The 14383-nt window shown below is 37.7% G+C and overlaps 2 protein-coding genes across 22 annotated transcripts in view; both read left to right on the forward strand.

The window, feature by feature from the left end:
- LOC127841950 (cytochrome P450 3A21-like) overlaps positions 1 to 7222 on the forward strand; it is a 196448-nt gene extending 189226 nt beyond the window's left edge. For 19 of the 20 annotated variants that reach the window (XM_052371136.1, XM_052371142.1, XM_052371132.1 and 16 more), the window contains 2 exons: positions 6175 to 6337; positions 6867 to 7222. In XM_052371136.1, the coding sequence (XP_052227096.1) occupies positions 6175 to 6337; positions 6867 to 6953 (250 nt within the window). In that variant the 3' untranslated portion in view covers positions 6954 to 7222. The remainder of the gene's footprint in view (positions 1 to 6174; positions 6338 to 6866) is intronic. The other variant, XM_052371137.1, reaches the window with a different exon arrangement.
- A 4850-nt stretch (positions 7223 to 12072) lies between these two features.
- The window catches only part of LOC127842094 (CUB and zona pellucida-like domain-containing protein 1), a 5909-nt gene continuing 3598 nt past the window's right edge, over positions 12073 to 14383 (forward strand). For both annotated transcript variants that reach the window (XR_008031484.1, XR_008031483.1), the window contains exons 1-4: positions 12073 to 12247; positions 13130 to 13196; positions 13481 to 13517; positions 13748 to 14383. The exon at positions 13748 to 14383 is cut by the window's right edge and continues 431 nt beyond it. The gene's annotated coding sequence lies outside the window, so the exon portion shown is untranslated. The remainder of the gene's footprint in view (positions 12248 to 13129; positions 13197 to 13480; positions 13518 to 13747) is intronic.

The raw sequence follows: 14383 nt of genomic DNA on the forward strand, positions 1-14383 counted from the left end.
CTGTCTTATTGTTACTGTTGTGTCTCTTTTTGTTGGTTGTTTATAAGTGTTTTGAAGAAAACGATATTGTATATAATAATATTTAACAAGCTGTGGTCTAAAAAGTTATTCCATAGCGCGAATGAACGTTTAACGAGACTGCTTAAGACAGTTTCAGTAATACTGGTATGCTAGTAAAGATTCGTAAATTAGTAGCTTCAAAAGTTAACAATGCAAAATGCTTAATTCCAAAAAGGTCAAATTGCATAAGAGTCGTCTTTAATCGCGAACATTTAAATACACGGTATTCTATTTTTGGTCTGTCTTTTTTAAATTGAAAGCGGCTGTGTTTTGTGTTCTGCTACAAGTATATGATTATCACATTAACTTGTTTCCTCAAAGAACGTGATTGTTTTTTTAATAGTGTACATCATGTTAATATATTTGTATTGCCATTTGCAATATATACTTAGTAATGGTATATACGATTATCCAGCAAAAAGATAAATATGTTGACTAATAAAGCGTCTTGATGTTACACAAATAATACACACAGTTGCGAAGCATTTCACAACACGAATACGCCTGATATATGACGTACAAAAGTATGTAACCCTCAACAACTATTTTCATTGGATGATTCTATCATCATTACGAAATAGTTATCTCGTTCCCTCCCACCAGCCACTTAGTCGGTCCAATGAGTTATCTCTGTCGCCCCCTCATGTGAATAAGTCCTTCCCACGACGTATTAAATTGTTCCCAAGACAAAATCGTCTGACGACTTACTATATTGTTCGAATGAGTTAGTTATATCGTTCCCTCGACGTTTTCAGTCGTAAGAATGCGCTAGTACGCTAATACTTATTTAAGTATGATAATGATGTTGTGTATGTGGGTTAACAATAAATAGAGACCACGCAGTAGGTTTTGTGGCTATTTTAATACTACACCGTATGATCAGTTGCGATCATGCAGAAGTACATAGAGGCGTGGCTATGATACACATGATTGAACATTGACCAATCAGATGCATGATAAATACATAACAATTCTGCCCCTTTTTAAAGACATTGATTCCTGAAATACAAAAATACAAGAAGATACATATAATATAGTATTCAATAATTGCAAGGAACCAGTGACATATCAAATTGAGTTTTAGCATGTCAACAACATCATCAGAACATTAAATTTTTCAGACAGATAATGTTTTCAATATGCAGCTATTTTGGCTTTTCTCCTCCGGTCAGTCAGTGTCAGTTATAACTAATGGTACTCTAGCCGATCTGGTTTACGACGATTACGCAGCGGGTAGCGTCTTACAGGTGTTTCTGACCGCATGCCTGTCTCTTCAGTATCTGAACGCGGAACAAATTGTGGAAATTGGTCATTATTCGTTTTTTCATTGTTTACGCAACGCGGTTCGAAATTAACCGGGCAAACACTTGCGAGAAGTGTCTGACAGCTCACCTATGTAGGTCTGAATTGATCGACATGTCGTGTCCTTATTGCGCCGTTACCAACTTCAACTTTGTATAAAAGCGGTTCATCGCGCGATATAATGCCACCACTGATCAATTTATCTCTTGCTGTTGGACGGTAGTCTCGCGCGAGAACAGTTTGGCCTATTCATAATCGCGATTGTTACGACCATCAGCCAAAGATTGTTTCATCTGCGAATCGTTAACAACCGTTTGTGTGTCTCGTTTCATCAAATCCAATTATGTGCGCAACGTGCGCCCTAGAAATTTGGACGGTGTTTCGCCTGTTGTAGCGTGGGGTATATTTCGGTATTGAAGCAGAACATTAAATTTTTCAGACACATAATGTTTTCAATATGCAGCTATTTTGGCTTTTCTCCTCCGGTCAGTCAGTGTCAGTTATAACTAATGGTACTCTAGCCGATCTGGTTTACGACGATTATGCAGCGGGTAGCGTCTAACAGGTGTTTCTGACCGCATGCCTGTCTCTTCAATATCTGAACGCGGAACTAATTGTGGAAATTGGTCATTATTCGTTTGTTCATTGTTTACGCAACGCGGTTCGAAATTAACCGGGCGAACACTTGCGAGAAGTGTCTGACAGCTCACCTATGTAGGTCTTAATTGATCTACATGTCGTGTCCATATCAAGCCTTTACCAACATCAACGTTGTATAAAAGCAGTCCATAGCGCGATATAATGCCACCACTGATCTATTTATCTCTTGCTGTTGGACGGTAGTCTTGCGCGAGAACAGTTTGGCCTTATTCATAATCGCGATTGTTCCAACCATCAGCCAAAGATTGTTTCATCTGCGAATCGTAAACAACCGTTTGTGTGTCTCGTTTCATCAAATCAAATTATGTGCGCAACGTGCGCCCTAGAAATTTGGACGGTGTTTCGCCTGTTGTAGCATGGGGTGTATTTCGGTATTCAAATTCAAATGATCGGATTCTGTTCGCATAGCACGCAATGATGACTTGAATTTTTGATTACATATTTCAACTAGAACTTTCGTGGTGGGCTACTGCCATGCGAATGTGTACAATACCATTACTTTTCACGAATTTCGCGAAACCGTTTGAAATGAACTGACTTCCATTGTCAGTAACAAGTTGCTTAGGTAATCCGTACAATGCCAAAATTGTTCGAGGAGCCTGTATTGTTTTCATTACAACGATCTCGGGCCATTTTGAACGGGCAGCTTCTAAAACAAGAAACATTGACCTAAAATTGGCCTGCGTAATCAACGTGTACGCGCTCAAAGCTCTTTGTGGGTCATTCCTACGGGTGTAATTGTACCTTTGCTGGCGATTTCTGTTGCATTTGACAGCCATTACACCTCGTTGATAAATGCTCTAAATCGCTGTCGATGCCAGACCACCAGACATAACGTCTTGCTAAAGATTTCATTCGGACGATACCTAGGTGACTGACATGTAGTAAAGATCACACCTTCGCCTTCGCAGTTTGACATGAATAATGACTCTGATGCCCCACATTAAACATCCGCGGTAAATTGTTAATTCCTTAGGTCGCGAGTAATAGGGTTTCATCAACGGGTTATCAGTCATTTCGTTCCAGCCGTTTTGTACGTAATCGAACACGAACGAGAGCACTCGCTCTCGTTTTGTTTCCAGGCTGATTTAAGCACTCGTCACGGGAAGCTGCTCTAATGGCGACGTTTAAAATACGTCTTCTGTTTCGGGTTTTTTGTGACCTTTTATCGGCGCGAGTAATCTCGCGAACCCATCGACATTTGTATGATGTTTAGTGTTCTTGTACTGAATGTCATAATCGAACCCTGAAAGAAACATTGCGTACCTTTAAACGAGTGCGGCTTTAGTCGCGGGAATACATTTACTGTGGCTGCTATTGACGTTAGCGCTTGACTGTCCGAAACCAACGTAAATTTATTTTTTCATAAAGATACGGGTAGAACTTTTGAACAACCCAGTAAATTGCTAAAGCTTCCTTATCGGTTTGCGCGTATTTACGTTCCGCTTTCGTTAGCGATCTTGACGCAAATGCAATCGGCCATTCAAAACCATCCTGCATTACATGAGACAGTATACCGGATATACCATACGAGGACGCGTCGGTCGAGAGGCGTACCGGAAGTTCTGGCCTGTAATAAGTAAGAACTGGTTCTAAAGTCAGAAGTTTCTTTGAATTTTCGAACGCGATTTCACATTCGCTCGACCATATGAATTTACGATTTTTCTCAAGAAGCGATGTCAGCGTTTTAATGGTTGTCGCGAGATTTGGCAAAATATGTGATAGTAATTAAGTACCCCTAAATATGCTCTCAATGATTTAATGTCTCGCGAGGTCGGTGTGTTTAACACTGCCTCAACTTTATCTTGACATTTCACGAGTCCGTCAGCGTCAATCTAATGACCACAGTATGTACTCCGTTCTTCAAAGAAAACACAGTTGTCTTTGTTTACTTTGATTCCAAAGAGCTCTAACCTACTCAAAACTTTCTCGACAATGTCAAGGTGTGTGGAGTCATTGTCACCTGCGACCACCATATCGTTCAGAATGCACTGTACTCCGGGAATCCCTTGCAGAAAATGGTCGATTGTTCGTTGCCATATTGCTGGGGCAGACGCAAAGCCGTACAACATCCGGTTGTAACGGTGTGTGTTGATTGTCTATAATTTCTTGCTCTCTTCGTCGCATTCAAGCTGCAGAAATGCTTGTCGTAGATCGAGCTTGTTGTATTTTTGCCCGGGAGACAAATGACAAGAACGTCTTCCAAGCTTGGAAGAGGATATTTGTCAACGTTGATTTCTTAATTTACAGTTGCCTTAAAGTCTCCACATCAAAGTTCGAACATCACCATTATGTTTCACAACGGGTACAATGGGGTTGCCCATGCACTAGTATTCACTTTCGTCAAGATTCCCTGGCGCTCAAGGTTATCCAATTCTTTTTCAATTTTTGGTTTGAGCGAGTATGGCACTGTTCTGGCTTTCATAAATCTAGGTCTAGCAATTTCCTTTATCGTTAACCTAGCCTTGATGTCTTTCACCTTTCCGATGCCATCACTGAAGACCACGGTGTATTTCTTGAGCATGGATTGTAGACGAACTTTCGTAGTCAAATGGTTGACGGATACGATTTTGTCCCAGTCTAATCGTATTTCTTTTAACCAATCTCTACCAAGGAGACACGGACCGTCACCTTTCACAACACACAACTGAAAATGTTTGTGTTGGCCATTGTATGAGACTGACACCATTACAGTCCCTTCCTGCTCGCGAACTTCTCTGAAATACGTCGTGAGGATTGCCTGCGGTCGACGCATCTTCAATTGACCGAACAACTTCCGGAATTCACTGTTCGACATCAGCGTGACGGCAGATCCGGTGTCCACTTCTATTATCACGTTTACGTTGTTTATTTCCGGTTTTATGGTGATTCTTGCTTTGTAACCATTCTTCACAAAATGTATTAGATGCACGCCTTCAACGTCGCTGCTTTCATCCTCAGTGTCATCATTTTCCAATGCGTTGGCATTGATCGTGAAAGGGCATCCACTCTTTATGTGTCCTTTGGCATTACATTTATGACAGGATGCATTTTTATACCTGCAATCCGCCGAATTGTTGTTCGTTCTGCCACAGTGTACACACGTCGACCTGGAACGTGATTTGTGCTTGTATTTCTTGTTCTTCGGCGGTCTGGTTGTAGTCTTCTTAACGCGTTTGACGTTGCTTCCTGCGTTTGATGTTTGCAACTCAGCGGCGTCCCTTGTTGCGGTTTCCATCGCTATGGAGATGTCAATTGCTCTGATGAGTGTCATTTCTCCTTGTGAAAACAGCTTTCTTTGGGTTGCTTCGTCTTTGATACAGCACACGAACCTGTCCCTAAGAGCATCATTTAATGTCGGACTGAAGTCACAATAGTCCGACAGCTTCCGAAGTTCGGCGACATATTCTGTAACACTCTCGACAATGGCTTGGTTCCGTCTATGAAAGCGAAACCGTTCTGCTATAAGCAGTGGCTTCGGGGATTAGTGGTTCCTTAATCGGTCACACAGTGTTATATAGGTTTCCTCAGATGGCTTCCTAGGAGCGGTAAAGTTACGAAGTAATCCTTATGTTTTTTTCTCCAACAAGCGTCAATATAGCTGCCACTTTTTTTTCATTAGTTATGTCATTTTCTGAAAAATATTGTTCGAGTTTTTCGTGATAACTCTGCCATGACTCAACATTACTATCGTATGCGTTAACGTTCCCAATGAGTCCAGCCATTCTATGATAATACTAGTCTTTCACGCACATTTACTGAAAAATTGATAAAATTCTGAAATATTAATCACGGTTTTCAGTCAGTAATTATCGTCGCCAATTTGTTGTGTATGTGGGTTAACAATAAATAGAGAACACGCAGTACGTTTGGAGACTATTTTAATACATCGTATGATCAGTTGCGAGCATGCATAAGTACATAGAGGGCGTGGCTATGATACACATATTTGAACATTAACCAATCAGATGCATGATAAATACATAACAAACGATACACTAACTTGTAGGAACGACATAAATAAAAAAGACAAATGTCACATCTTTGCTATCGAATGGATTATACCACGAGTTTAGTTTTCCAAATATGGAGTACGTTGAAGATAGCCCGGATCACGAATCTTTTGGGGGAATATATTTATATTTTATGTGAACAATAAACATTGTGCTTAAGGTTTGCGCCAGAAAACAAGGACAAGATCAACGAGTATGCCTACTTGCCGTTTGGGGTGGGGCCGCGGAACTGCGTGGGTATGCGTCTAGCTCAGCTTGAGGTCAAGATGACCGTCATCAGCATGTTGAGGAAGTACAGGATCTACAAAGGAAGCGAACTTAAGGTTAGTAGAGATATATATGTACACAATAGCATCTTAGGAGAGTACAGGTCTGGAAACGAAGGGAACTAAGAGTAAGTTGACATTTACATGTAGTTTGCATAAAAAATCCACGGTTGTCAGAAGGAATCGTCATGGATCGCTCAATGCATGGGACTAATGATTAATTTCAGATAAGAATTCAAGCACGGGCTTATCCCCGATTTAACCACGAAATGTTTCAAATTAAAAAAGAATAATAATTGTAATGGTAACCATCATTAACTCGACAGTTGTGAATTCTATAAGCAGAAACTACACGCTCGAATTGTGTATAATATTATAGCTCTTAACGGGATATTTGAAAATCACCAGTTTCCAGCTAAAATCAAATGATCTAATTTAAATGGTATTTATATCCGGATAGAGGTCAGTGTCATGTTGATGTTGTTGGTCTATATGATTAGTCTGTATTGGTCACACATTTACGTTTTATCACCAGTGCCACGCCCACAATATTAGTATCGTCGTACATAAACTTGTTTCATCACAGGTGCCATTACCACGCAGCCCCTACGGATTGGCGCGCCCTGGTGCCCCAGTCCATTTGCGATTCGAACCTCGAGGCAGGAACAAATAAAAAGTACAGAAAAAAAAGAAGAAAAAGCCTTTAATAACAGAATAGAACGATTCGGCATGTTTTAAGCTGATTTAAACTACAATATTACGCTACAACATCCGAAAGAATATAATTACGACATATTCCACATTAAACTTTATTAAAGTTTATCACCCCTTCTACAAATACGTTTTAGCAAAATCTGCAATGGCTGACAGCATTATCATACATAAAGTTTATTTATTGTTTGATGTTTTGGGATTGTATGATAAAAATATGAATTTTCAGAATGTGGTTCGTTTTTGTAAAAACAATTACATTTTTAATTTAAACAGATTTTAAATCGTACTAGTTGCTCCAAATAGAGTGTGAAAATGTTGTATTGTGTCTATATTTTGAGTGCGTACGCAATTTACAGTAGTTATGCACGGCACAGCGTCCAATCATTCTGAACACGTCAGACAAGTTTATGTTTTAATTCTTTAGTGACTAAGTCGAATATAATCCCGTCGTTTATATATATATGTCTTTAAAGTTGACACAATTAAGCTACTCGGCTTCTTACTAACTCCCTAATTTACTATTTTGTATTACACCGTGCGTTTATAGTAGTTTGGAGTAAAACGAATATATCACGAATATAGCAATTCCATTCTAATCATTGAGGTGATACAAGGATAAATATTAGCTCGTTATTTTTAATCAAGTCATATGGTTTATTTTCATGTCATTATGTATCGTTACTGACTGAAAATTAACAGCTATTTAGAAGAATACACAGAAAGCATTTTACCTGAAATAGCCAAATAAATTCTAGCATGATGTAAGAGGTAAGACTACGATAAAAGACACGGTGAACATGTAAGAAACAAAGAGTATATTGTGGGAAGTAAGATTTTTTTTAAACACAGTCACCATGTGACTTTGCTAAGCCACTTAATAACAAATAGTATTGAAGAAGAAATATAATTACTTAATTGTGTTACCTCAAAACTCCGCAGACACATATGTTGATACCCAGTGGCGTAATAAGGTACGGACAATGTGAACAATTAATGTTTCCATCATTGATTGCAGTTTTAAACGTTACAATCAGTATGGTTCGTTTCCCTTTTAAATTTTTAAATAAAAGCACAAACTGATATGTATTATGCTAGAATTCGCTCATATGATTGTGCAAGAAGTGCTAAATTGTAGTAACATGAGCTTCATGAAAGGTAATATTATGTAAAACAAAGAATGCATGGCGTCTTGAAGGTTAGATTGTGATTACAAATGTCTCTTTTTCTACTTTGTTACGAAAGCTCAATTCTTTAGAACGGAATTATGCTTATTTCGATGAGTGTATATAGTGTAAACAGTGTTTCCTTCTAAGATACTATGACAGATAAGTTATGACAGCTGACAAATATCCTAAGATGATGCCGGTGAAGGTTTGCTTAATTTAAAAAAAATGAGAATGCTTGGTTACAAGTAACGTATACAATGTACCAACAAACTCTCACAAACAATATACCATTGATTGTTACATGTTATAATTATCGAACGTACGGGTACATAACTCAAATAATAATAACACAACAAAATACTTGTATGTACAATTACTTTTCTTAATCATATATATAGTCCAATACTACAAATAGATTCATTGTTAATGCCCTTATACATTTGTATAAGTGATATTATACTTATGTAACTGTAGCAAAATATCAAATTAATTAAGAATTCGTTTGTTGATAACAACGCATTGGAATAATGATAACCGGCAGCCTCACTTATAAACATACCAATATTGCCATATTTAAAAGGTCTAATTTCTGAATCTTTCCTTTTCACAACATATTCCGTTCATTGTATTGATCATCCATAAAATATACGTATTTCTCTAAGATAAAATCATTGGTTAATGCAGGGTTTCTCTGCATATGATAATCATTCACCGCTGATAATTGTCCTTCATTGTTAACTTATCTGGTTGCTAGTGCAGACGGATTTATTACACGCTATTAAGATTAAGGTGCCTAATAAAGAAGAATCAAACATAATCGTAAATATACTTAGCCCTATACCATAGGTAAAATTTGATATTTTTAGCAATATCTTGTGAGTGATTGTAAACAGGACTCGAGGTATCCCTATCATTCGGGAAATTCTGCTTCCCTCTCTTGAGTGTCCTACCATAAGACATTTATTCCGATGTCGCCGTAAAATGAGGAAAATCACAACTGAATAGATTTCGTTACCAATATCCACGAAGCTCCACTAAGCATCCTCCTGACGGAACAGCAAATGTTCATCCCTAGACTTCAGGGGCTTGTCTTCATTTTGCGTATTTGCAATTGGCCTGCATTGCCTCCACACAGTCAATCAGAAATAACCCGTGTATATCGTTTCCTGTTCGTATATTTGCATTTTTGCTACTCCCATTGCTACAAGTGAATCAGTCTGAAGGTATGGATTGAATAGATCAGTAAACGGTTCAACGGGAATGCCAAGTCTAATAAAGCAATTTCATACAAGCAAGATGCATGTATGTTAAATGCCCGTGCTGGAATTCATTGAATGGTAACGTGCCACCTTCCCCTTATAATGTTGACACTTATACAACTGTACTGCTCTGATTTTTGAATAACAACATTTACTTCCAATACAATAATTGTCTGGTATGTTATAATAAATTAAAAGTCAGTTTCTATAGACTATATCAATAAAACATTATTCCAACTTTAATGTAAATCTACTTTACCTCTACATATTTTTTTAGATAAATAAATAACATATATTTCAAAATGAGATATATGAGAAAAACTAGAAAACAAGTCAGCAGAAACATAAAATGGTATAGAAATTGTAATAAGGAACCATACGAAAAAAATGTATTACTATTAGATATACATTTAAACAAGTACACGATCATTCTTGATAAATAACACCTTGATATATATAAAATATTTACAATCATAATGTTAAAATAAAAACATGAAAAGATCATTACAAACATGCCCTTATTATAAAATGATGTGTATATGCATACATATTTATTATTTTATAAAAAGCGCATTTAATCAATTATTATTATTGACACTCAGATGTCTTAACCAAGTTGCACCTTTGGGGCTCTTTTTAATGGTAAATTCGTGTGAAAGCGTATACGGTTCTGTAGTTTATAGGCGTTGCTGTAACAGTTGTTGAGAAATCGACTAAATGAGTTGCCTTTTTTTTCTTTGCAAGTCCGGACAATGGTTGAAGTCCATATACTAATACTTATGTAAAGCAACATACGGTGGCTATTGTCAAATTCTTCAACATAATGTCATTGCTTCATTTTCCTCACAAATTAATACTAAACCATACACAATTCATTACTGGCGGCTCTTGCGAACCTGATAATATGGACGCGACTCGCAACGGGTCATCATCATAATCTTTACTCCCTTGGTAAGTTCTGTCGTTTGGATGAAATGAGAGACGACAATACAGAAATCTTCGTCAAGTCAGGTCAGTTCCATCTGACGGCCTCGATGTCGACCTCCCTCTAGCGTGCCCTGAAAAAAAGAGAGGTGCCTGGTGACGTATCAACACCAACCCACCTTCAGCCGTTTGAAGGTCGCCAGTTGGGGCTCTTGTTGGCCAACATGTATTGCAGTCATGTTCCGTACGTACTTGAGGGCCTTGCGCTGCCCATAAGAGATCAGGGCAGTCTTTTGAGACATTTTTATTCAAATGCACGTATCCTTCGTTTTGTGTCCGCGTGAAGCACCAAAATCTCGCAGCCCTAGAGTAGGAAGACTATGAGAGACTTGTCGAGCTTGTACTCGGTTTGGAAGCAGATAAAACTGCTTGTCCACAATGTGCTTAGTCTGGCCATCGCTTCGCTTGCCATGGCAATTCTAATGCGGACCTGATCGGTTCCGTTTCCATCTTTCAACAGGGTTGCACGTGAAGCTTTTGTTTCTTCTAGCTTCCGGTTGTTCATGGTGATGTCTGCACTGGTGTTGGCTGTGCTGTTCACCATGCTCTTTAACTTCTCCGTGCTCACCTCCATCCCGATTGCTCCTGCTCTTTTATAGAGTATGTTGGTGAGTTCTTTAAGTTCACTGCTGGTGCCACTGATGGGGTCGATGTCATCAGCGAATCTCAAGTTGGCGATTGGACTTCCACCGATGGAGATAGATGTGTGTTAGTCATGGAGAGTCTCTTGCATGATGTTTTCAATGAAAATGTTAAACAGGATGTGAGAGGACAAACATCCGCGACGTATGCCCACTGATGTTCCAAAAACGTTCACCTGCTGTCCATTGAATATAACTGCGCTGCTGGCGTTTCAGTAGAGTGCTTGAATGACTTGCATATGCCCTTCGTCAATGTTGAATCCTGTCATAATATCCCATTGGCAATCACTCCACACGCGAGAGAAAGCTTTCTTTAAATTGATGAAGTTATAAATGGTGTTGCATATGTTTCTTTCACTGTGCTCTGCCAGCAGTTCGTCTGCATTACTTTGCAATCGATTAAAGATAATGCGTAACATGCCTTGGCTGGGATGACTAACGGTGCTTATGTAGCGATAATTCTCGCACAACTTGACAATCAGCATGCATGTTTAACCTTAGTTATACCTCTTGACTATTAACTTATTAAAATTGGTTTAAACTTGTTCTAACATATCAGTTCACTAGAACTCAAAATAACGAAATAATAAAACTCTTTTGTGACATATTTGATAACAAAATCAATAAAGAGTCGTTTTACAACTAAATGAATACTATAGCTTAAATCAAATTTATAAAACAATTACAACTGTTTTCACCCATACTTAGTTAAAATAAATACGATGTTAGTATTTCAAGTCCGTCTGGCTCTTTCGGTAGAGAAGCAGACTTGTAAGGCTGCTTAAACCCAAACATCTTAGGGAAGTGGGTTCGAATGTCACGTTGGGTGTTTTTACAAGTAAACTTGTAATTAAAAAATCTCAAATCTCTCTGTAAAAGAGTCTTCCATATACCGACTAAAGCTATTCTAGCTCCTACATGAAATCGTTATTCAAAGTTTGGTGATCTGTTCACTGATATAGATATGCATCGTCTAACTGGCAGTTTAAGTCTTAGAAGATGCACAAACACGATTTCGTGATTTTGTTTGTCCGACGAAGCTAGGTGACTTGGGAGAATATTGACACTTCCGTTAACAAAACTTACAAATACATTTATAATAAACCTTGCTACTTAGACACATGGAAAGTGTCTAAATACCAAACATCACGTATGTGGCTGTAACAGACGTCCCATGTTTGGAAAGCTTCTTATTCAGCAAAGGTATGTGTTTTTGATGCTGTCAACATCAAAGCTTCATCTTGCAAAATATGCATTTTTTATTTCAAATCGTGTTTTTTGGCAGTTTGCATTGATGAAATATTTATGTATCATTAATACACCATTATACGTGTTTGTGACAAGATAATGATGTGTTGACACATAAGGCGATTGGGAGCTGTAATATGGAAAGAAATGATGTAAACATAGCATACGTTACATAAATGAACGGCTTGTTATTGCCTAGTGAGGTTTTTAGACAGCCGAGGACTGCAGCATGATAACAGATATTATCGAGTATTAACCATGTTGTCATATTCATTTTCACCTATATCTTCACTATCTACTTAAACCGGATGGTGTCGTCCTTAGCGCAATTATATCAGAACATACATTACACATTACATATGATAAAGCACTAGCGGAAGTAACAGCAAGTATACAAATATCTTAATAACCTATATTAAATAAGAAAAGCCCGCTGTTCGAACTGATGAGATAAAGTTTGACGTTTCACACAGGTTTGCATGTGATGTAGAGTATATGATTTGGTATTGTCGCTTAAAACGCTTAGTACATGTAAACCGAACCGGTGTTGGTGGCTTTTTGTAACGGAACAAATATTTGTTAGGGCCCGGTAAACATTTTAATTTCAATTAAATGATTACATAATATTGTTCATTTAAGTTACACGTGTAATGATAAGTATTTAATTTTGACAATGCAGTGTTTTTTAAGAACAAATCGACCTCATTTGCATATTATTTACAAACATAGCTTATATTGGCGGCATGTAAAGTCAAAGCTCTTATCTTATGCGATATGCGTTTACACACAAGATTTGAAACCATCTATTTCACGCAGTTTCTTATCATAAAACTTCAGATCTAGCTGGCAATGGACATATGACTCCGACAAAACGATAAATATGGCATATATGTTACTTGGTCTGGTAAGCAAATATTAAGATGATAGAGTTATAAAACATGATTAATATTTAAGGAAATAAATACTATACTATATATGTTTATATTGCCTTTTTATAGGTAATTTGTGACATTACCTAGTAAATATGTTGTATTCAGTGAAACAGTGACAAGTTTGTCAACTGGTTATACCATAAGTCATATTCTTATGCTTGGAAAATCTACGACTGTTCATTAACTAAACCTTTTGTCGTTGTCAGGTTTGCCCTTTTAACGTGTTTCAAATAAAATATATATGTTTTCTCTTCAGACGACTGTGCTTGTGATTATTCCAGCTCACTGTGCATGTATGTTTTATTTTCTAGACGTTTTTTATAATAGTGTATTTTACGTTTCAATAAAAAACTGAACTAAAATGTTTTGTTCAATATATGTTTTACGTAGGACATCATTTACTCTGATGGTTTGTTTGACATTATTGTTAGAATACATTTTGTATAATAAAGTTATTACCTAAAATTTACTATATTTAAATCATGTACATGTATACAAAATATCATACTGTTTTTATAAACAGATTCGTTTGGTCGACAGTTCATTTTCGGAATCCCAGAGACATATAGCTCGCCCGATTGTATCAGGATGTACATTGTAAGCAAGGATGTTTCCAAAGTATATATGACTGCTCCCGGAATCGGGTTCAACCAAAGTATAACAACATCTGCACAAACGTCCACTACAGTAATTATTCCAGGCAATGTTGTAGCCACTTCAACCGATTATTCCAACAAAGTCGTTTATGTTGAAGCGGACCAACCCATATCCGTACATGTCATGGTTAGGAATGAGCACACCTCAGATGGCTTCCTACTTTTACCCATTTCTGATGACGCCATCGATTTCTTTGTTGCATCATACGAACCCAGAGAACGGACTAGCCAGTTTATTATCGCTGCTCTTGAAGACAACACTCGGATTGAAGTTCAACTGAAAACATCTGCTGGAGCTATACCAATTGGTGGAGGAAGTTACAGCACTGGGAAGAAAGTCTCATTTGCACTAGGCAAATTGCAAACGTACTTGGTGCAACATGAATATGACTTGACAGGAACGCACATAACTAGTTCTAAACCTATTTCGGTTGTATCAGGTAATAAATGTGCGAATGTTCCACATGATGTAACTGCATGCGATTACTTAGCTGAGCAGTTGC

Source organism: Dreissena polymorpha, chromosome 8, assembly GCF_020536995.1.
Source record: "Dreissena polymorpha isolate Duluth1 chromosome 8, UMN_Dpol_1.0, whole genome shotgun sequence".
NCBI classification, from domain to species: Eukaryota; Metazoa; Mollusca; class Bivalvia; order Myida; family Dreissenidae; genus Dreissena; species Dreissena polymorpha.